At 42.1% G+C, this 24,161-nt stretch overlaps 1 protein-coding gene across 1 annotated transcript in view; it reads left to right on the top strand.

Annotated features, from left to right (window-relative positions):
• Positions 1-24,161, top strand: part of Myo81F (Myosin 81F) — a 387,373-nt gene that overhangs the window by 298,244 nt on the left and 64,968 nt on the right. The window contains exons 32-34 of the mRNA XM_071662293.1: positions 20,293-20,424; positions 21,540-21,706; positions 21,829-22,036. Coding sequence (XP_071518394.1) covers positions 20,293-20,424; positions 21,540-21,706; positions 21,829-22,036 — 507 coding nt within the window. The remainder of the gene's footprint in view (positions 1-20,292; positions 20,425-21,539; positions 21,707-21,828; positions 22,037-24,161) is intronic.

The raw sequence follows: 24,161 nt of genomic DNA, 5'->3' as shown, positions 1-24,161 counted from the left end.
GGGTTTTCAGAAAAGAAGAGTGAATGTTGGGGTGAAGAGGGTGGTGAGAGTAAGTGAGCTTGAGAAGGAGACCTGTGTGAGGAAGTACCAGGAGAGACTGAGTACAGAATGGAAAAAGGTGAGAACAATGGAAGTAAGGGGAGTGGGGGAGGAATGGGATGTATTTAGGGAAGCAGTGATGGATTGCGCAAAAGATGCTTGTGGCATGAGAAGAGTGGGAGGTGGGTTGATTAGAAAGGGTAGTGAGTGGTTGGATGAAGAAGTAAGAGTATTAGTGAAAGAGAAGAGAGAGGCATTTGGACGATTTTTGCAGGGAAAAAATGCAATTGAGTGGGAGATGTATAAAAGAAAGAGACAGGAGGTCAAGAGAAAGGTGCAAGAGGTGAAAAAAAGGGCAAATGAGAGTTGGGGTGAGAGAGTATCATTAAATTTTAGGGAGAATAAAAAGATGTTCTGGAAGGAGGTAAATAAAGTGCGTAAGACAAGGGAGCAAATGGGAACTTCGATGAAGGGCGCAAGTGGGGAGGTGGTAACAAGTAGTGGTGATGTGAGAAGGAGATGGAGTGAGTATTTTGAAGTTTTGTTGAATGTGTTTGATGATAGAGTGGCAGATATAGGGTGTTTTGGTCGAGGTGGTGTGCAAAGTGAGAGGGTTAGGGAAAATGATTTGGTAAACAGAGAAGAGGTAGTGAAAGCTTTGCGGAAGATGAAAGCCGGCAAGGCAGCAGGTTTGAATGGTATTGCAGTGGAATTTATTAAAAAAGGGGGTGACTGTATTGTTGACTGGTTGGTAAGGTTATTTAATGTATGTATGACTCATGGTGAGGTGCCTGAGGATTGGCGGAATGCGTGCATAGTGCCATTGTACAAAGGCAAAGGGGATAAGAGTGAGTGCTCAAATTACAGAGGTATAAGTTTGTTGGGTATTCCTGGTAAATTATATGGGAGGGTATTGATTGAGAGGGTGAAGGCATGTACAGAGCATCAGATTGGGGAAGAGCAGTGTGGTTTCAGAAGTGGTAGAGGATGTGTGGATCAGGTGTTTGCTTTGAAGAATGTATGTGAGAAATACTTAGAAAAGCAAATGGATTTGTATGTAGCATTTATGGATCTGGAGAAGTCATATGATAGAGTTGATAGAGATGCTCTGTGGAAGGTATTAAGAATATATGGTGTGGGAGGAAAGTTGTTAGAAGCAGTGAAAAGTTTTTATCGAGGATGTAAGGCATGTGTACGTGTAGGAAGAGAGGAAAGTGATTGGTTCTCAGTGAATGTAGGTTTGCGGTAGGGGTGAGTGATGTCTCCATGGTTGTTTAATTTGTTTATGGATGGGGTTGTTAGGGAGGTAAATGCAAGAGTTTTGGAAAGAGGGGCAAGTATGAAGTCTGTTGTGGATGAGAGAGCTTGGGAAGTGAGTCAGTTGTTGTTCGCTGATGATACAGCGCTGGTGGCTGATTCATGTGAGAAACTGCAGAAGCTGGTGACTGAGTTTGGAAAAGTGTGTGGAAGAAGAAAGTTAAGAGTAAATGTGAATAAGAGCAAGGTTATTAGGTACAGTAGGGTTGAGGGTCAAGTCATTTGGGAGGTGAGATTGAATGGAGAAAAACTGGAGGAAGTGAAGTGTTTTAGATATCTGGGAGTGGATCTGGCAGCGGATGGAACCATGGAAGCGGAAGTGGATCATAGGGTGGGGGAGGGGGCGAAAATCCTGGTGGCCTTGAAGAATGTGTGGAAGTCGAGAACATTATCTCGGAAAGCAAAAATGGGTATGTTTGAAGGAATAGTGGTTCCGTCAATGTTGTATGGTTGCGAGGCGTGGGCTATGGATAGAGTTGTGCGCAGGAGGATGGATGTGCTGGAAATGAGATGTTTGAGGACAATGTGTGGTGTGAGGTGGTTTGATCGAGTGAGTAACGTAAGGGTAAGAGAGATGTGTGGAAATAAAAAGAGCGTGGTTGAGAGAGAAGAAGAGGGTGTTTTGAAGTGGTTTGGGCACATGGAGAGAATGAGTGAGGAAAGATTGACCAAGAGGATTTATGTGTCGGAGGTGGAGGGAACAAGGAGAAGAGGGAGACCAAATTGGAGGTGGAAAGATGGAGTGAAAAAGATTTTGTGTGATCGGGGCCTGAACATGCAGGAGGGTGAAAGGAGGGCAAGGAATAGAGTGAATTGGAGCGATGTGGTATACCGGGGTTGACGTGCTGTCAGTGGATTGAAGCAGGGCATGTGAAGCGTCTGGGGTAAACCATGGAAAGCTGAGTAGGTATGTATATTTGCGTGTGTGGACGTATGTATATACATGTATATGGGGGGGGGTTGGGCCATTTCTTTCGTCTGTTTCCTTGCGCTACCTCGCAAACGCGGGAGACAGCGACAAAGTATAATGAAAATAAAAAATATATATATATATATATATATATATATATATATATATATATATATATATTCCACTGCAATACCATCCAAGCCTGCTGCCTTGCCGGCTTTCATCTTCCGCAAAGCTTTTACTACCTCTTCTCTGTTTACCAAATCATTTTCCCTAACCCTCGCACTTTGCACACCACCTCGACGAAAACACCCTATATCTGCCACTCTATCATCAAACACATTCAACAAACCTTCAAAATACTCACTCCATCTCCTTCTCACATCACCACTACTTGTTATCACCTCCCCATTTGCACCCTTCACTGAAGTTCCCATTTGCTCCCTTGTCTTACGCACTTTATTTACCTCCTTCCAGAACATCTTTTTATTCTCCCTAAAATTTAATGATACTCTCTCACCCCAACTCTCATTTGCCCTTTTTTTCACCTCTTGCACCTTTCTCTTGACCTCCTGTCTCTTTCTTTTATACGTCTCCCACTCAATTGCATTTTTTCCCTGCAAAAATTGTCCAAATGCCTCTCTCTTCTCTTTCACTAATACTCTTACTTGGAATTTATTAAAAAAGGGGGTGACTGTATTGTTGACTGGTTGGTAAGGTTATTTAATGTATGTATGACTCATGATGAGGTGCCTGAGGATTGGCGGAATGCGTGCATAGTGCCATTGTACAAAGGCAAAGGGGATAAGAGTGAGTGCTCAAATTACAGAGGTATAAGTTTGTTGAGTATTCCTGGCAAATTATATGGGAGGGTATTGATTGAGAGGGTGAAGGCATGTACAGAGCATCAGATTGGGGAAGAGCAGTGTGGTTTCAGAAGTGGTAGAGGATGTGTGCATCAGGTGTTTGCTTTGAAGAATGTATGTGAGAAATACTTAGAAATGCAAATGGATTTGTATGTAGCATTTATGGATCTGGAGAAGGCATATGATAGAGATGAAAGAGATGCTCTGTGGAAGGTATTAAGAATATATGGTGTGGGAGGCAAGTTGTTAGAAGCAGTGAAAAGTTTTTATCAAGGATGTAAGGCATGTGTACGTGTAGGAAGAGAGGAAAGTGATTGGTTCTCAGTGAATGTAGGTTTGCGGCAGGGGTGTGTGATGTCTCCATGGTTGTTTAATTTGTTTATGGATGGGGTTGTTAGGGAGGTGAATGCAAGAGTTTTGGAAAGAGGGGCAAGTATGAAGTCTGTTGGGGATGAGAGAGCTTGGGAAGTGAGTCAGTTGTTGTTCGCTGATGATACAGCGCTGGTGGCTGATTCATGTGAGAAACTGCAGAAGCTGGTGACTGAGTTTGGTAAAGTGTGTGAAAGAAGAAAGTTAAGAGTAAATGTGAATAAGAGCAAGGTTATTAGGTACAGTAGGGTTGAGGGTCAAGTCAATTGGGAGGTGAGTTTGAATGGAGAAAAACTGGAGGAAGTGAAGTGTTTTAGATATCTGGGAGTGGATGTTGCAGCGGATGGAACCATAGAAGCGGAAGTGGATCATAGGGTGGGGGAGGGGGCGAAAATTCTGGGAGCCTTGAAGAATGTGTGGAAGTTGAGAACATTATCTCGGAAAGCAAAAATGGGTATGTTTGAAGGAATAGTGGTTCCAACAATGTTGTATGGTTGCGAGGCGTGGACTATGGATAGAGTTGTGCGCAGGAGGATGGAAGTGCTGGAAATGAGATGTTTAAGGACAATGTGTGGTGTGAGGTGGTTTGATCGAGTAAGTAATGTAAGGGTAAGAGAGATGTGTGGAAATAAAAAGAGCGTGGTTGAGAGAGGAGAAGAGGGTGTTTTGAAATGGTTTGGTCACATGGAGAGAATGAGTGAGGAAAGATTGACCAAGAGGATATACGTGTCGGAGGTGGAGGGAACGAGGAGAAGAGGGAGACCAAATTGGAGGTGGAAAGATGGAGTGAAAAAGATTTTGTGTGATTGGGGCCTGAACATGCAGGAGGGTGAAAGGAGGGCAAGGAATAGAGTGAATTGGAGCGATGTGGTATACCGGGGTTGACGTGCTGTCAGTGGATTGAATCAAGGCATGTGAAGCATCTGGGGTAAACCATGGAAAGCTGTGTAGGTATGTATATTTGCGTGTGTGGACGTATGTATATACATGTGTATGGGGGTGGGTTGGGCCATTTCTTTCGTCTGTTTCCTTGCGCTACCTCGCAAACGCAGGAGACAGCGACAAAACAAAAAAAAAAAATATATATATATATATATATATATATATATATTCATTTTGCTTTGTCGCTGTCTCCCGCGTTTGCGAGGTAGCGCAAGGAAACAGACGAAAGAAATGGCCCAACCTACTCCCATACGCATGTATATACATACACGTCCACCCATGCAAATATACATACCCATACATCTCAATGTACACATATATATACACACACAGACACATACATATATACACATGCACACAATTCACACTGTCTGCCTTTATTCATTCCCATCGCCACCTCACCACACATGGAATAACATCCCCCTCCCCCCTCATGTGTGTGAGATAGCGCTAGGAAAAGACAACAAAGACCCCATTTGTTCACACTCAGTCTCTAGCTGTCATGCAATAATGCACGAAACTACAGCTCCCTTTCCACATCCAGGCCCCACAGAACTTTCCATGGTTTACCCCAGACGCTTCACATGCCCTGATTCAATCCTTTGACAGCACGTCAACCCCGGTATACCACATCGATCCAATTCACTCTATTCCTTGCCCGCCTTTCACCCTCCTGCATGTTCAGGCCCCGAACACTCAAAATCTTTTTCACTCCATCTTTCCACCTCCAATTTGGTCTCCCACTTCTCCTCGTTCCCTCCACCTCTGACACATATATCCTCTTGGTCAATCTTTCCTCACTCATTCTCTCCATGTGCCCAAACCATTTCAAAACACCCTCTTCTGCTCTCTCAACCACGCTCTTTTTATTTCCACACATCTCTCTTACCCTTACATTACTTACTCGATCAAACCTCCTCATACCACATATTGTCCTCAAACATCTCATTTCCAGCACATCCACCCTCCTGCGCACAACTCTATCCATAGCCCACGCCTCGCAACCATACAACATTGTTGGAACCACTATTCCTTCAAACATACCCATTTTTGCTTTCCGAGATAATGTTCTCGACTTCCACACATTCTTCAAGGCTCCCAGGATTTTCGCCCCCTCCCCAACCCATTGATTCAATTCCGCTTCCATGGTTCCATCCGCTGCCAGATCCACTCCCAGATATCTAAAACACTTTACTTCCTCCAGTTTTCCTCCATTCAAACTTACCTCCCAATTGACTTGACCCTCAACCCTACTGTACCTAATAACCTTGCTCTTATTCACATTTACTCTTAACTTTCTTCTTTCACACACTTTACCAAACTCAGTCACCAGCTTCTGCAGTTTCTCACATGAATCCGCCGCCAGCACTGTATCATCAGCGAACAACAACTGACTCACTTCCCAAGATCTCTCATCCCCACAGACTTCATACTTGCTCCTTTTTCCAAAACTCTTGCATTCACCTCCCTAACAACCCCATCCATAAACAAATTAAACAACCATGGAGACATCACACACCCCTGCCGCAAACCTGCATTCACTGAGAACCAATCACTTTCCTCTCTTCCTACACGTACACATGCCTTACATCCTCGATAAAAACTTTTCACTGCTTCTAACAACTTGCCTCCCACACCATATATTCTTAGTACCTTCCACAGAGCATCTCTATCAACTCTATCATATGCCTTCTCCAGATCCATAAATGCTACATACAAATCCATTTGCTTTTCTAAGTATTTCTCACATACATTCCTCAAAGCAAACACCTGATCCACACATCCTCTACCACTTCTGAAACCACACTGCTCTTCCCCAATCTGATGCTTTGTACATGCCTTCACCCTCTCAGTCAATCCCCTCCCAAATAATTTACCAGGAATACTCAACAAACTTATACCTCTGTAATTTGAGCACTCACTCTTATCCCCTTTGCCTTTGTACAATGGCACTATGCACGCATTCCGCCAATCCTCATGCACCTCACCATGAATCATACATACATTAAATAACCTTACCAACCAGTCAACAATACAGTCACCCTCTTTTTTAATAAATTCCACTGCAATACCATTCAAACCTGCTGCCTTGCCGGCTTTCATCTTCCGCATAGCTTTTACTGCCTCTTCTCTGTTTACCAAATCATTTTCCCTAACCCTCTCACTTTCCACACCACCTTGACCAAAACACCCTATATCTGCCACTCTATCATCAAACACATTCAACAAACCTTCAAAATACTCACTCCATCTTCTCACATCACTACTACTTGTTATCACCTCCCCATTAGCCCCCTTCACTGAAGTTCCCATTTGCTCCCTTTTCTTACGCACTTTATTTACCCCCTTCCAGAACATCTTTTTATTCTCCCTAAAATTTAATGATACTCTCTCACCCCAACTCTCATTTGCCCTCTTTTTCACCTCTTGCACCTTTCTCTTGACCTCCTGTCTCTTTCTTTTATACATCTCCCACTCATTTGCATTTTTTCCCTGCAAAAATCGTCCAAATGCCTCTCTCTTCTCTTTCACTAATAATCTTACTTCTTCATCCCACCACTCACTACCCTTTCTAATCAACCCACCTCCCACGCTTCTCATGCCACAAGCATCTTTTGTGCAAGCCATCACTGCTTCCCTAAATACATCCCATTCCTCCCCCACTCCCCTTACTTCCATTGTTCTCACCTTTTTCCATTCTGTACTCAGTCTCTCCTGGTACTTCCTCACACAAGTCTCCTTCCCAAGCTCACTTGCTCCCACCACCCTCTTCACCCCAACATTCTCTCTTCTTTTCTGAAAACCCATACAAATCTTCACCTTCGCCTCCACAAGATAATGATCAGACATCCCTCCAGTTGCACCTCTCAGCACATTAACATCCAAAAGTCTCTCTCGCGCGCCTGTCAATTAACATGTAATCCAATAACGCTCTCTGGCCATCTCTCCTACTTACATACGTATACTAATGTATATCTAGCTTTTTAAACCAGGTATTCCCAACCACCAGTCTTTTTTCAGCACACAAATCCAGAAGCTCTTCACCATTTCCATTTACAACACTGAACACCCCATGTATATCAATTATTCCCTCAACTGCCACATTACTCACACATATATATATATAACGCGGGAAACAGCGACAAAGCAAAATAAATAAATAAATATATATTATTATTTTTATTTTTATTATACTTTGTCGCTGTCTCCCGCGTTTGCGAGGTAGCGCAAGGAAACAGACGAAAGAAATGGCCCAACCCCCCCCATACACATGTATATACATACATCCACACACGCAAATATACATACCTACACAGCTTTCCATGGCTTACCCCAGACGCTTCACATGCCTTGATTCAATCCACTGACAGCACGTCAACCCCGGTATACCACATCGCTCCAATTCACTCTATTCCTTGCCCTCCTTTCACCCTCCTGCATGTTCAGGCCCCGATCACACAAAATCTTTTTCACTCCATCTTTCCACCTCCAATTTGGTCTCCCTCTTCTCCTTGTTCCCTCCACCTCCGACACATATATCCTCTTGGTCAATCTTTCCTCACTCATCCTCTCCATGTGCCCAAACCACTTCAAAACACCCTCTTCTGCTCTCTCAACCACGCTCTTTTTATTTCCACACATCTCTCTTACCCTTACGTTACTCACTCGATCAAACCACCTCACACCACACATTGTCCTCAAACATCTCATTTCCAGCACATCCATCCTCCTGCGCACAACTCTATCCATAGCCCACGCCTCGCAACCATACAACATTGTTGGAACCACTATTCCTTCATACATACCCATTTTTGCTTTCCGAGATAATGTTCTCGACTTCCACACATTCTTCAAGGCCCCCAGAATTTTCGCCCCCTCCCCCACCCTATGATCCACTTCCGCTTCCATGGTTCCATCCGCTGCCAGATCCACTCCCAGATATCTAAAACACTTCACTTCCTCCAGTTTTTCTCCATTCAAACTCATATATATATATATATATATATATATATATATATATATATATATATATATATATATATATATATATATATTTCAAGCAAGGAAATAATGATTATTATGAATAAATAAATTATTGTGTAAATAAATTATACATTTCCTTTTTCCATAGCCAGAGGTTGAACCATTATGTGACATTCATTTTTTCATTCATTTCAAGCTAGAAGTTTCAGTTTTCTAAATTTGCTTCTTACATTTTTCATATGTATATATATGTATGTGTGTGTGTGTGTGTATATGTGTGTATGTATGTGTATGTGTGTGTATGTGTATATGTATATATATATGTATATTATCCCTGGGGATAGGGGTGAAAGAATACTTCCCACGTATTCCTCGCGTGTCGTAGAAAGCGACTAGAGGGGACGGGAGCAGGGGGCCAGAAATCCTCCCTCCTTGTATTAACTTTCTAAAATGGGAAACAGAAGAAGGAGTCACGCGGGGAGTGTTCATCCTCCTCGAAGGCTCAGAGTGGGGTGCCTAAATGTGTGTGGATGTAACCAAGATGTGAAAAAAGGAGAGATAGGTAGTATGTTTGAGGAAAGGAACCTGGATGTTTTGGCTCTGAGTGAAACGAAGCTCAAGGGTAAAGGGGAAGAGTGGTTTGGGAATGTCTGGGGAGTAAAGTCAGGGGTTAGTGAGAGGACAAGAGCAAGGGAAGGAGTAGCAGTACTCCTGAAACAGGAGTTGTGGGAGTATGTGATAGAATGTAAGAAAGTAAATTCTCGATTAATATGGGTAAAACTGAAAGTTGATGGAGAGAGGTGGGTGATTATTGGTGCATATTTACCCAGGCATGAGAAGAAAGATCATGAGAGGCAAGTGTTTTGGGAGCAGCTGAATGAGTGTGTTAGTGGTTTTGATGCACGAGACCGGGTTATAGTGATGGGTGATTTGAATGCAAAGGTGAGTAATGTGGCAGTTGAGGGAATAATTGGTATACATGGGGTGTTCAGTGTTGTAAATGGAAATGGTGAAGAGCTTGTAGATTTATGTGCTGAAAAAGGACTGACGATTGGGAATACCTGGTTTAAAAAGCGAGATATACATAAGTATACTTATGTAAGTAGGAGAGATGGCCAGAGAGCGTTATTGGATTACGTGTTAATTGACAGGCGTGCGAAAGAGAGACTTTTGGATGTTAATGTGCTGAGAGGTGCAACTGGAGGGATGTCTGCTCATTATCTTGTGGAGGCTAAGGTGAAGATTTGTATGGGTTTTCAGAAAAGAAGAGTGAATGTTGGGGTGAAGAGGGTGGTGAGAGTAAGTGAGCTTGGGAAGGAGACCTGTGTGAGGAAGTACCAGGAGAGACTGAGTACAGAATGGAAAAAGGTGAGAACAATGGAAGTAAGGGGAGTGGGGGAGGAATGGGATGTATTTAGGGAATCAGTGATGGATTGCGCAAAAGATGCTTGTGGCATGAGAAGAGTGGGAGGTGGGTTGATTAGAAAGGGTAGTGAGTGGTGGGATGAAGAAGTAAGAGTATTAGTGAAAGAGAAGAGAGAGGCATTTAGACGATTTTTGCAGGGAAAAAATGCAATTGAGTGGGAGATGTATAAAAGAAAGAGACAGGAGGTCAAGAGAAAGGTGCAAGAGGTGAAAAAAAGGGCAAATGAGAGTTGGGGTGAGAGACTATCAGTAAATTTTAGGGAGAATAAAAAGATGTTCTGGAAGGAGGTAAATAAAGTGCGTAAGACAAGGGAGCAAATGGGAATTTCAGTGAAGGGCGCAAATGGGGAGGTGATAACAAGTAGTGGTGATGTGAGAAGGAGATGGAGTGAGTATTTTGAAGGTTTGTTGAATGTGTTTGATGATAGAGTGGCAGATGTAGGGTGTTTTGGTCGAGGTGGTGTGCAAAGTGAGAGGGTTAGGGAAAATGATTTGGTAAACAGAGAAGAGGTAGTGAAAGCTTTGCAGAGGATGAAAGCCGGCAAGGCAGCAGGTTTGGATGGTATTGCAGTGGAATTTATTAAAAAAGGGGGTGACTGTATTGTTGACTGGTTGGTAAGGTTATTTAATGTATGTATGACTCATGGTGAGGTGCCGGAGGATTGGCGGAATGCGTGCATAGTGCCATTGTACAAAGGCAAAGGGGATAAGAGTGAGTGCTCAAATTACAGAGGTATAAGTTTGTTGAGTATTCCTGGTAAATTATATGGGAGGGTATTGATTGAGAGGGTGAAGGCATGTACAGAGCATCAGATTGGGGAAGAGCAGTGTGGTTTCAGAAGTGGTAGAGGATGTGTGGATCAGGTGTTTGCTTTGAAGAATGTATGTGAGAAATACTTAGAAAAGCAAATGGATTTGTATGTAGCATTTATGGATCTGGAGAAGGCATATGATAGAGTTGATAGAGATGCTCTGTGGAAGGTATTAAGAATATATGGTGTGGGAGGCAAGTTGTTAGAAGCAGTGAAAAGTTTTTATCGAGGATGTAAGGCATGTGTACGTGTAGGAAGAGAGGAAAGTGATTGGTTCTCAGTGAATGTAGGTTTGCGGCAGGGGTGTGTGATGTCTCCATGGTTGTTTAATTTGTTTATGGATGGGGTTGTTAGGGAGGTAAATGCAAGAGTTTTGGAAAGAGGGGCAAGTATGAAGTCTGTTGGGGATGAGAGAGCTTGGGAAGTGAGTCAGTTGTTGTTCGCTGATGACACAGCGCTGGTGGCTGATTCATGTGAGAAACTGCAGAAGCTGGTGACTGAGTTTGGTAAAGTGTGTGGAAGAAGAAAGTTAAGAGTAAATGTGAATAAGAGCAAGGTTATTAGGTACAGTAGGGTTGAGGGTCAAGTCAATTGGGAGGTGAGTTTGAATGGAGAAAAACTGGAGGAAGTGAAGTGTTTTATATATCTGGGAGTGTATCTGGCAGCGGATGGAACCATGGAAGCGGAAGTGGTTCATAGGGTGGGGGAGGGGGCGAAAATTCTGGGGGCCTTGAAGAATGTGTGGAAGTCGAGAACATTATCTCGGAAAGCAAAAATGGGTATGTTTGAAGGAATAGTGGTTCCAACAATGTTGTATGGTTGCGAGGCGTGGGCTATGGATAGAGTTGTGCGCAGGAGGATGGATGTGCTGGAAATGAGATGTTTGAGGACAATGTGTGGTGTGAGGTGGTTTGATCGAGTGAGTAACGTAAGGGTAAGAGAGATGTGTGGAAACAAAAAGAGCGTGGTTGAGAGAGCAGAAGAGGGTGTTTTGAAGTGGTTTGGGCACATGGAGAGAATGAGTGAGGAAAGATTGACCAAGAGGATATATGTGTCGGAGGTGGAGGGAACGAGGAGAAGAGGGAGACCAAATTGGAGGTGGAAAGATGGAGTGAAAAAGATTTTGTGTGATCGGGGCCTGAACATGCAGGAGGGTGAAAGGAGGGCAAGGAATAGAGTGAATTGGAGCGATGTGGTATACCGGGGTTGACGTGCTGTCAGTGGATTGAATCAAGGCATGTGAAGAGTCTGGGGTAAACCATGGAAAGCTGTGTAGGTATGTATATTTGCATGTGTGGACGTATGTATATACATGTGTATGGGGGGGGTTGGGCCATTTCTTTCGTCTGTTTCCTTGCGCTACCTTGCAAACGCGGGAGACAGCGACAAAGTATAATAAAAAAAAAGAAATAATGATATATATATATATATATATATATATATATATATATATATATATATATATATATATATATATATATAAGTTTGTATAAGTAGGTATAAGTTTGTATAAGTAGGTATAAGTTTGTTGAGTATTCCTGGTAAATTATATGGGAGGGTATTGATTGAGAGGGTGAAGGCATGTACAGAGCATCAGATTGGGGAAGAGCAGTGTGGTTTCAGAAGTGGTAGAGGATGTGTCGATCAGGTGTTTGCTTTGAAGAATGTATGTGAGTAATACTTAGAAAAGCAAATGGATTTGTATGTAGCATTTATGGATCTGGAGAAGGCATATGATAGAGTTGATAGAGATGCTCTGTGGAAGGTATTAAGAATATATGGTGTGGGAGGCAAGTTGTTAGAAGCAGTGAAAAGTTTTTATCGAGGATGTAAGGCATGTGTACGTGTAGGAAGAGAGGAAAGTGATTGGTTCTCAGTGAATGTAGGTTTGCGGCAGGGGTGTGTGATGTCTCCATGGTTGTTTAATTTGTTTATGGATGGGGTTGTTAGGGAGGTGAATGCAAGAGTTTTGGAAAGAGGGGCAAGTATGAAGTCTGTTGGGGATGAGAGAGCTTGGGAAGTGAGTCAGTTGATATTCGCTGATGATACAGCGCTGGTGGCTGATTCATGTGAGAAACTGCAGAAGCTGGTGACTGAGTTTGGTAAAGTGTGTGAAAGAAGAAAGTTAAGAGTAAATGTGAATAAGAGTAAGGTTATTAGGTACAGTAGGGTTGAGGGTCAAGTCAATTGGGAGGTAAGTTTAAATGGAGAAAAACTGGAGGGAGTAAAGTGTTTTAGATATCTGGGAGTGGATCTGTCAGCAGATGGAACCATGGAAATGGAAGTGGATCATAGGGTGGGTGAGGGGGCGAAAATTCTGGGAGCCTTGAAGAATGTGTGGAAGTCGAGAACATTATCTCGGAAAGCAAAAATGGGTATGTTTGAAGGAATAGTGGTTCCAACAATGTTGTATGGTTGTGAGGCGTGGGCTATGGATAGAGTTGTGCGCAAGAAGATGGATGTGCTGGAAATGAGATGTTTGAGGACAATGTGTGGTGTGAGGTGGTTTGATTGAGTAAGTAGCGTAAGGGTAAGAGAGATGTGTGGAAATAAAAAGAGCGTGGATGAGAGAGCAGAAGAGGGTGTTTTGAAATGGTTTGGGCACATGGAGAGAATGAGTGAGGAAAGATTGACCAAGAGGATATATGTGTCGGAGGTGGAGGGAACGAGAAGTGGGAGACCAAATTGGAGGTGGAAAGATGGAGTGAAAAAGATTTTGTGTGATCGGGGCCTGAACATGCAGGAGGGTGAAAGGAGGGCAAGGAATAGAGTGAATTGGAGCGATGTGGTATACCGGGGTTGACGTGCTGTCAGTGGATTGAATCAGGGCATGTAAAGCGTCTGGGGTAAACCATGGAAAGCTGTGTAGGTATATATATTTGCGTGTGTGGACGTATGTATATACATGTGTATGGGGGTGGGTTGGGCCATTTCTTTCGTCTGTTTCCTTGCGCTACCTCGCAAACGCGGGAGACAGCGACAAAGCAAAAATATATATATATATATATATATATATATATATATATATATATATATATATATATATATATATATTATCCCTGGGGATAAGGGAAAAAGAATACTTCACACGTATTCCCTGTATGTCATAGAAGGCGACTGAAAGGGGAGGGAGCAGGGGGTTGGAAATCCTCCCCTCTGTTTTTAAATTTTCCAAAAGATGGAACAGAGAAGGGGGCCAAGTGAGGATTTCCCTCAAAGGCTCAGTCCTCTGTTCTTAATGCTACCTTGCAGATGTGGGAAATGGCCTTCCACACATTTTTCAACACCCAGAACTTTCACTCCCTCCCCCACCCTGTGACTCACTTCTGCTTCCATGGTTCCATCCGCTGCCTAATCCACTCCCAGATATCTTAAACACTTCACTTCCTCCAATTATTCTCCATTCAAACTTACCTCCCAAATGACTTGTCCCTCAACCCTACTGTACCTAATAACCTTGCTCTTATTCACATTTACTCTCAGCTTTCTTCATTCACACACTTTACCAAACTCAGTCACCAGCTTCTGCAGTTTCTCTTCTGAATCAGCCACCAGCACTGTATCATCCTAAAGCAACAACTGACTCACTTCCCAAGCCCTTTCATCCACAACAGACTACATACTTGCCCCTCTCTCCAAATCTCTTGCATTCAGCTCCCTAACCACCCCATCCATAAACAAATTAAACAACCATGGAGACATCACGCACCCCTGCCACAAACCAACATTCACGGGGAACCAGTCACTTTCCTCTCTTCCTACTCGTACACATGGTGTACATCCTCGATAAAAACTTTTCACTGATTCTAGCAACTTGCCTCCCACACCATATACTTTTAATACCTTCAACAGAGCATCTTTATCAACTCTATCATATGCCTTCTCCAGATCCATAAATGCTCCATACAAATCCATTTGTTTTTCTAAGTATTTCTCACATACATTCTTCAAAGCAAACACCTGATCCACACATTCTGTACCACTTCTGAAACCATACTGCTCTTCCTCAGTCTGATGCTTTGTACATGCCTTTACCCTCTCAATCAGTACCCTCCCATATAATTTCCAAGGAATACTCAACAAACTTATACCTCTGTAATTTGAACACTCACCTTTATGGCCTTTGCCTTTGTATGATGGCCCTAGGCATGCATTCCACCAATCCTTAGGCACTTCACCATGAGCCATACATACATTGAATATTCTCACCAACCAATCAACAACACAGTCACCCCCCTTTTTTAATAAATTCCACTGCAATACCATCCAAACCTGCCGCCTTGCCATCTTTCATCATCCGCAAAGCTTTCACTACCTCTTCTGTGTTTACCAAACCATTCTCCTTGACCCTTTCACTTTGCACACCACCTTGACCAAACATCCTATATACTCTATCATCTATTACATTCAACAAACCTTCAAAATACTCACTCCATCTCCTCACATCACCACTACTTGTTATTACCTCCCCATTAGCCTCCTTCACTGATGTTCCCATTTGTTCTCTTGTCTTACGCACTTCATTTACCTCCTTCCAGAACATCTTTTTATTCTCCTTAAAATTTAACGATACACTCTCTTTGCCCTCTTTTTCACCTCTTGCACTTTTCTCTTGACCTCCTGCCTCTTTCTTTTATACATCTCCTAGTCATTTGCACTATTTCCCTGCAAAAATCATCCAAATGCCTCCCTCTTCTCTTTCACTAACAATTTTACTTTTTCATCCCACCTCTCACTACCCTTTCTAATCTGCCCACCTCCCACCTTTCTCATGCCACAGGCATCTTTTGCGCAAGCCATCACTGCTTCCCTAAATACATGCCATTCCTCCCCCACTCCCCTTACATCCTTTGCTCTCACCTTTTTCCATTCTGCACTCAATCTCTCCTGATACATCTTCACACAAGTATCCTTACCAAGCTCACTTACTCTCACAACTCTCTTCACCCCAACATTCTCTCTTCTTTCCTGAAAGCCTCTACAAATCTTCACCTTCGCCTCCACAAGATAATGATCCGACATCCCTCCAGTTGCTCCTCTCAGCACATTAACATCCAAAAGTCTCTCCTTCACGCACCTATCAATTAACACATAATCCAATAATGCTCTCTGGCTGTCTCTCCTACTGATATACATATACTTATGTATATCTCTCTTTTTGAACCAGGTATTCCCCATTACCAATTCTTTTTCAGCACACTAATCTGCAAGCTCTTCACCATTTCCATTTACAACTTTGAACACCCCATGTACACCAATTATTCCCTCAACTGCCACATTACTCACCTTTGCATTCAAATCACCCACCACTATAACCCGGTCTCATGCATCAAAACTACCAACACACTCACTCAGCTGCTCCCAAAACACTTGCCTCTCATGATCTTTCTTCTCATGACCAGGTGCATGGGCACCTATACTCACCCATCTCTCTCCATCCACTTTCAGTTTTACCCATATCAGTCTAGAGTTTACTTTCTTACACTCTATCACATACTCCCACAACTCCTGTTTCAGGATTAGTGCTACTCCTTCCTTTGCTCTTGTCCTCTCACTAACCCCTGACTTTACTCCCAAAATATTCCCAAACCACTCTTCCCCTTTACCCTTGAGCTTTGTTTTACTCAGAGCCAAAACATCCAGGTTCCTTTCCTCAAACATACTACTTATCTCTCCTTTTTTCTCATCTTGGTTACATCCACACACATTTAGACACCCCAATTTAAGCCTTCGAGGAGGATGAGCACTCCCCGCACAAGGAGGGGAGGGTTTCTAGCCCCCCCCCATTCCCGTCCCCTTTAGTTGCCTTCTACTGCACGCAGGGAATGCCGTTTCCACACCAGTGAAGTAGCGCCAAGAAACAGACGAAGAATGGCCCATTCACTCATATGCATGTACATGAGGGGAAGTAATAATAGTAATGATGAAGTGAGAGGGAGATGGAGTGAGTATTTTGAAGGTTTCCTAAATGTGTTTGATGATAAAGTGGAAGATGTAAGGATGATTTGCTCGGGATTATGTGCAGAGTGAGAGGGGTCAGGGAGAATAGTTTGGTTAAGGGAGAAGAGGGAGTGAAAGCTTTGTGGAAGATGAAAACCAGCAGGACGGCGGGTCTAGATGGTATTGCAGTAGAATTTATTAAGAAAGGGGGTGACTGTGTTGTTGATTGGTTGGTAAGGATTTTCAGTGTATGTATGGATCAGAGTGAAGTGCTGAGGATCGGCAGAATATTATTTGATTGGTTGGTAAGGATTTTCAGTGTATGTATGGATCAGAGTGAAGTGCCTGAGGATCGGCAGAATGCATGCATAGTGCCATTGTACAAAGGCAAAGGGGATAAAGGAAGAGTGTTAGAACTACAGAGGCATAAGTTTGTTGAGTATCCAGGGAAATTGTATTGGAGGGTATCACTTGAGAGGGTGAAGGTATGTATAGTGTCAAACTGGTGAGGAGCAGTGTGGTTTCAGAAGCGGTAGAGGATGTGTGGATGTTTGCTCTGAAGAATGTGTATGAGAAATGCTTAGAAAAACAGATGGATTTGTATGTAGCATTTATGGGTGTGGAGAAGGCATATGATAGGGTTGCTAGAGATGCTTTATGGAAGGTCTTAAGTGTATATGGTGTCGGAGGTAAGCTGATAGAAGCAGTAAAAGTTTTTATCAAGGATGTAAGGCATGTGTACGAGTAGGAAGAGAGGAGAATGAAGGTTGGTCTGTGGCAGGGGCGTGTGATGTCCCCATGGTTGTGTGATTTATTTATGAATGGGTTGGTTAAGGAGGTTAGTGCTAGAGTTTTGGAGAGAGAGGCAAGTATGCAGTCTGTTGGGGATGAGAGGGCGTGGGAAGTAAGTCATTTGCTGTTTGCCAATGATGCAGCTCTGGTGGCTGATTCGAGTGAGGAACTGTAGAAGTTAGTGACTGAGTTTGGAAGAATGTGTGAAAGAGGGAAGTTGAAAGTAAATGTAAATAAAATCAAGGTTATTAAGTTTCGTAGGATTGAAGGTCAGGTTAATTGGGATGTAAGTTTAAGTAGAGAAAGCTTAGAGAAAGTGAAGTATTTTAGGTACTTAGGAGAGGACACGGCAGCAAGTGGAACCACGGAAGCAAATGTGAGTCACAGGATTGGGTAGGGGGGCAAAGTTTCTGGGAAGACTTAAGGATGTGTAGTAGGAAAGTTATCTGGAAGGCCAATAATGGATATGTTTGAAGGTATAGTAGTCCCAACAATATTATTTGGATGTGAGGCCTGGTATATAGGTAAGGCTATATGCAGGAGGCTAGATGTGTTCAAAATGAAATGTATGAGGACAGTACATAGTATGAGGTGGTTTTGACTGAGTAAGTCATGAAAGGGTAAGAGAGATGTGTGATAATAAAAAGAGTGTGTTTGAGAGCTGAAGAGAATGTGCTGAAATGTTTTGGACATATGGAATGAATGAGTGAAGAAAAGTTGACAAAGAAGATATGTGCCAGAGGTGGAGGGAACAAGGAGAATGGGGAGACCATATTGGAGATGGAGGGATGGAGTGAAAAAGATTTTCAGTGATTAGGGCATGCATGGAATAGAGTTAGTTGGAACAGTATGTTATACTGGGGTCAATGTACTGTGACTGAAGTAGGGCATGTGGAACATCTGGGGTAAGCCATGGAAGGGTCCATGGGGCCTGACTGTGGATGGGGAGCTGTGGTTTCGGTGCACTACACATGACAGCTCGTGTATGGATGTGAGTGAATGTGTCCTTTCTTTGTCTGTTTCCTGGTGCTACCTTGCTGTCACAAGGGGTGGCAATTGGGTGTGGAGGAAAAGAGAATGGATGAAGGTGAGCAAGTCATGTCTTTCTTAGCAGTGCACTCCTTTCACATTTCAGAAAGTTAAGGCCTCAACACCTTAAAGCCTTGATTACTTGATTCTTCTGTTTCCTCATAACTTAACTTTTCCACTTCTCCATGCTCCTTCCACTCTTACACAAAGATCCCCTCTATTGGTCTCTCCTCACTCATCTTCTTTACATATGCAAACCATTTCAACATACCCTGGTCAGCCTCTCAGTCAGACTATAATCACTATTACACCTCTTCTTGACAATGTCATTTCCTACACAACTAAACCACCTTCACATCAATCCTCTTACTTTCCTTTGCATTCAGAGCCCAAGACATACATGCATACAATAGTGTTGGAACTACTATACCTGCAGTCATACCCATATTTACCCTAAAAGATACTGACCTTTCCTTCCATCCACTTCATGCCCACAAGACCTTTACTCCCATTTCCACCTTGTGACTCACTTCAGCCCACATAATTTCAGCCCCTGTTATGTCCACTCCCTGCTTCTTCGTCTAGGTCCTACCCATTTAAGGTATAGAAATCATCCTTCTCATTCCATGCTGCACTTCACCCTTCTTATATCTCTTTTACCTTTCAACTTCCTTCTGAACAACATTTTTTCTGTATAGGAAGATGAAATGGCTAGAAGCAGAATGGCCTGTGTTGCTTAGATTTTGTTCATATTGCATGAGTATCAACATGTGAAATTCACTGGTCATTAGAAATCTTGCTTGTTTTGCAGGAGACAGCATAAAAGATGCAGATATTGAACTGTTCTATCATTTCTTTCATCTACTGTGTTGTGTCTTTCTTCCTGGTGGGAGGCATCATCTCAGTGTGCAGCTTATAGACAGTAGGGAACAGTTCTACATATGCCATAACAAATAACATCCCACAAACCCTACCTGGCCCCTGGGTTAAACTGGAGTTACAGGGGTCTTAAAAACAGAGTAGTCACTTATACTATACCTTTTCTCTTGTTAGTATTTGCATGGGCTATAGATAAGGCTATGTGGAGGAGGGTGGATGTGTTGGAAATGATATGTTTGGGGACAGTATGTGGTGTAAGAGGGTTTAATTAAGTAATGAAAGGGTAAGATAGATGTGTGGCAACAAAAAGAGTGTGGTTGAGAGAGCTGAAGAGGGTGTGCTGAATGAAAGTTTGGACTTTTGGAGAAAATGAGTGAGGAAAGGTTGACAAAGAGGATGAATGTGTAAGAAGTAGAGGGAACCAGGTGAATGGGGAGACTAAACAGAAATGGAAGGAAGGGATGAAAAAGATTTTGAGCGATCAGGGCTTGAACATGCAAGAGGGTGAAAGGCGTGCATGGGACAGAGCAAATTGGAATGATGTGGTATACTTGGGTCAATGTGTTTTCAGTGGAGTGAACTAGGGCATGTGAAGCATCTGGGGTAAACCATAGAAAGGTCTACGGGCCCTGGTTTTGAGTAGGGAGCTATGGTTTCTGTGCATTACACCTAACAGCTAGAGCATGGATGTGAATGGATATGGCCTTTCTTTGTTTGTTCCTGGCACTACCTTGCTAACACAGGAAATGGTGATCAAGTATGAAAGAAAGAAAAAGAGAAAGAAGTAAATGTTCCTGTTAGTCAGACATTACTGATGCACTGTTAACATAAAGATGAAAAGTTTTGAATATACCTAAATTGTCTTCATGGACGTGTATCCAGGGGCTGTAAAAAAGATATATACCTCAACCATTGTAATGTGAAACTAGTTGTATTTTTTTGTGAAAAAAAGTAGAGTGTACTAATATTAACTTAAAGTCATTTACAGCTGAGGCAGCAGTAACAAGTGATGAACAGCAACTGACTATGGTACAAGGAATTGTAGAGCAGTGTATGAAAAGGGATGTTCTTCTTAATGAGACTTATCTCCAGCTTGTAAAACAGACGACAGACCACCCAGGTGAGAACATAGAATGTGGATAAGAGTCAGTCTAACCATTGAAAGTTCTCTTTACAGTTAATATATAGAACTTATGATTTATGAATGGCTTCTGGTGAATTGAATACAGATACTGCAGGAACTTTTCTGTTCCTGTAGGTGATTTGTTGGTGACCCCCCTTAAGAAAATATGATAGCACCATCTAGAAATAGCTTTGTTCCTTCCATATTAATTTTTAAGTGGCCCTGTGGTGCTCCAAATGTTGATATCTTTGGTTTGATTCTGTCCCCATGTCTTAATCACTCATATATTGTACACGCTTATCCAAATTTTGTTTTTATGGAATATATTGACTTCTTTGTGATATTTTAACAATCTTTTATTCGTTATTCTGTATTGCTCCACTCATTGAAAGTATTTCTTAAGCTCAAATTAATGGGCAAAGTAAGCACATGTATTTATCTCTAGGGAAAGTAATATGTGATCTGAGCAGAATACCAATAGTGAATCTCTTTTTCTCAAAAGTAAATTTCTTCACCTTGAAGTTTATATAGTTTTTGTGTATTAATATGGTTTTTATTTTCCATTTTGTAGCATAACTTTGCATTAATTCCTTTGGGTTATTTTTTTAGGACTGTGTTTTTATTTATTTCATGCATCCTATTCAAGAATATAGTTTGGACCTTAGGAAAAGGAAATTAAGAAACAGTATTATAAAAGGGAGGCAAAAATAAACAATGAAAACTTATAACAGTAGCGTATAGTATAAACGAGGATTAGTATTTATAGAATGCCGTCTTTTTTATGTTCATTGTTTGTATCTTCTTTGCTGTCAGTTTCAATAAGTGATTTTATGATCACCATATAAGGTGATTAAGGTGGTTAAGGACCCATAAGGGCTGGAATTAGTGAAGTTATGTTAGATTCTTAATTATAAATTGTCAAAAAAATTGGAAATGTATATCACCTTGTTACAGCTGTCTTAATACAATAATTTTGATTTCCAGAGTCTTTTATTTGCATAGTGTGTAGTCAATAGTAATGAATGTATTACCTTCTTTAAAGCTTGCATTAATGATATGGTGATCATAATTTGTAATACATACTATAATCCACTGTCTAATTTTTTCCATAGATCCTAACTCCAGGGTTAACCTTAGACACTGGTCCCTGCTGACCCTATTCTGTTCCGTTATACCTCCAACTGACAAGGGGATAAGGAAATACCTGCGTGCACATCTACAACGTTGTGCAACAGATTATGTCTCAGAAGAGGGCAAATATGCTCGCTATGCTGAAAAGGTAAACTGCTGCACTTTAGTTGGTAGGAGGGTCAAAGGGAATGCAGATATGAACTAACAGATGAACTAAGTATGAAGAAGCTCTCAGTAAGTTCCTTCATCCAACTCTTTCTTTATCACCAGTGTTTGGTTAAAGCGCTAAGCAACAGACGACGACAGTGGACACCTTCCAAACAGGAGATACTCTGTACCATAAATCGTAGACCAATTTATGCTCGATTCCACTTTATGGATGGCCAGTTTCACTCCCTTGAGTTTGATGCTTCAGCCACTGCCACTGAGGTTGTGGAACTCATAAGGCATAAAATTGGCTTAAAAAATACAGCAAAAGGTATTGTGCATATTACGTTTGATTTAGTAGATAAAACCTTTTTTAAGCATTTTTCTAGAGTTTGATGAATTATGATTTCTAGCCATCTTAGCAGCAATCAGTATGAGAGTGAAGACATTGGCAGATAACTTTGTAATCTATTGATAAAGGTTAATTAGTGTGAATGTGTTGACATATTTAGTTATTTTTAGATGATACAAGTATTTTTATTTATTTTGCTTTGTCGCTATCTCCCGCGTTAGCGAGGTAGCACAAGGAAACAGACGAAAGAATGGCCCAACCCACCCACATACACATGTATATACATACACGTCCACACACACAAATATACATACCTATACATCTCAACGTATACATATATATACACATACAGACATTTACATATATACACATGTACATAATTCATAGTCTGCCTTTATTCATTCCCATCGCCACCCCACCACATATGAAATAACAACCCCCTCCCCCCTCATGTGTGCGAGGTAGCGCTAGGAAAAGACAACAAAGGCCACATTCGTTCACATTCAGTCTCTAGCTGTCATGTAATAATGCACCGAAACCACAGCTCCCTTTCCACATCCAGGCCCCACAGAACTTTCCATGGTTTACCCCAGACACTTCACATGCCCTGGTTCAATCCATTGACAGCACGTTGACCCCGGTATACCACATCGTTCCAATTCACTCTATTCCTTGCATGCCTTTCACCCTCCTGCATGTTCAGGCCCCAATCACTGAAAATCTTTTTCACTCCATCTTTCCACCTCCAATTTGGTCTTCCATTTCTCCTCGTTCCCTCCACCTCTGACACATATATCCTCCTTGTTAATCTCTCCTCACTCATTCTATCCATGTGACCAAACCATTTGAAAACAACCTCTTCTGCTCTCTCAACCACACTGTTCTATTACTACACATCTCTCTTACCCTTTCATTACTTACTTGATCAGACCACCTCACACCACATATTGTCCTCAAACATCGCATTTCCAGCACATCCACCCTCCTCTGCACAACTCTATCTATTGCCCACGCCTTGCAACCATATAACATTGTTGGAACCACTATTCCTTCAAACATACCCATTTTTGCTTTCAGAGATAATGTTCTCGACTTCCACACATTCTTCAGCGCTCCCAGAACTTTCGCCCCCTCCCCCACCCTATGATTCACTTCTGCTTCCATGGTTCCATCCGCTGCCAAATCCACTCCCAGATATCTAAAACACTTCACTTCCTCCAGTTTTTCTCCATTCAAACTTACCTCCCAATTGACTTGACCCTCAACCCTACTGTACCTAATAACCTTGCTCTTATTCACATTTACTCTCATCTTTCTTCTTTCACACACTTTACCAAACTCATTCACCAGCTTCTGCAGTTTCTCACACGAATCAGCCACCAGTGCTCTATCATCAGCGAACAACAACTGACTCCTTTCCTAAGCTCTCTCATCCACAACAGACTGCATACTTGCCCCACTTTCCAAAACTCTTGCATTCACCTCCCTAACAACTCCATCCATAAACAAATTAAACGACCATGGAGACATCACACACCCCTGCCGCAAACCTACTTTCACTGAGAACCAATCACTTTCCTCTCTTCCTACATGTACACATGCCTTACATCCTCGATAAAATCTTTTCACTGCTTCTAACAACTTGCCTCCCACACCATATATTCTTAATACCTTCCACAGAGCATCTCTGTCAACTCTATCATATGCCTTCTCCAGATCCATAAAATGTTACATACAAATCCATTTGCTTTTCTAAGTATTTCTCACATACATTCTTCAAAGCCTGATCCACACATCCTCTACCACTTCTGAAACCACACTGCTCTTCCCCAGTCTGATGCTCTGTACATGCCTTCACCCTCTCAATCAATACCCTCCCATGTAATTTCCCAGGAATACTCAACAAATTTATACCTTTGTAATTTGAGCACTCACTTTTATCCCCTTTGCCTTTGTACAATGGCACTATGCAAGCATTCCGCCAATCCTCAGGCACCTCACCATGAGTCATGCATACATTAGATAACCTTACCAACCAGTCAACAATAAAGTCACCCCCTTTTTGTATAAATTCCACTGCAATACCATCCAAACCCGCTGCCTT

This window comes from Panulirus ornatus, chromosome 6 (assembly GCF_036320965.1).
Source record: "Panulirus ornatus isolate Po-2019 chromosome 6, ASM3632096v1, whole genome shotgun sequence".
Lineage (NCBI taxonomy): Eukaryota > Metazoa > Arthropoda > Malacostraca > Decapoda > Palinuridae > Panulirus > Panulirus ornatus.
Note: the sequence above shows the minus strand (reverse complement) of the source record. Positions and strands in the feature narration are given on the sequence as shown.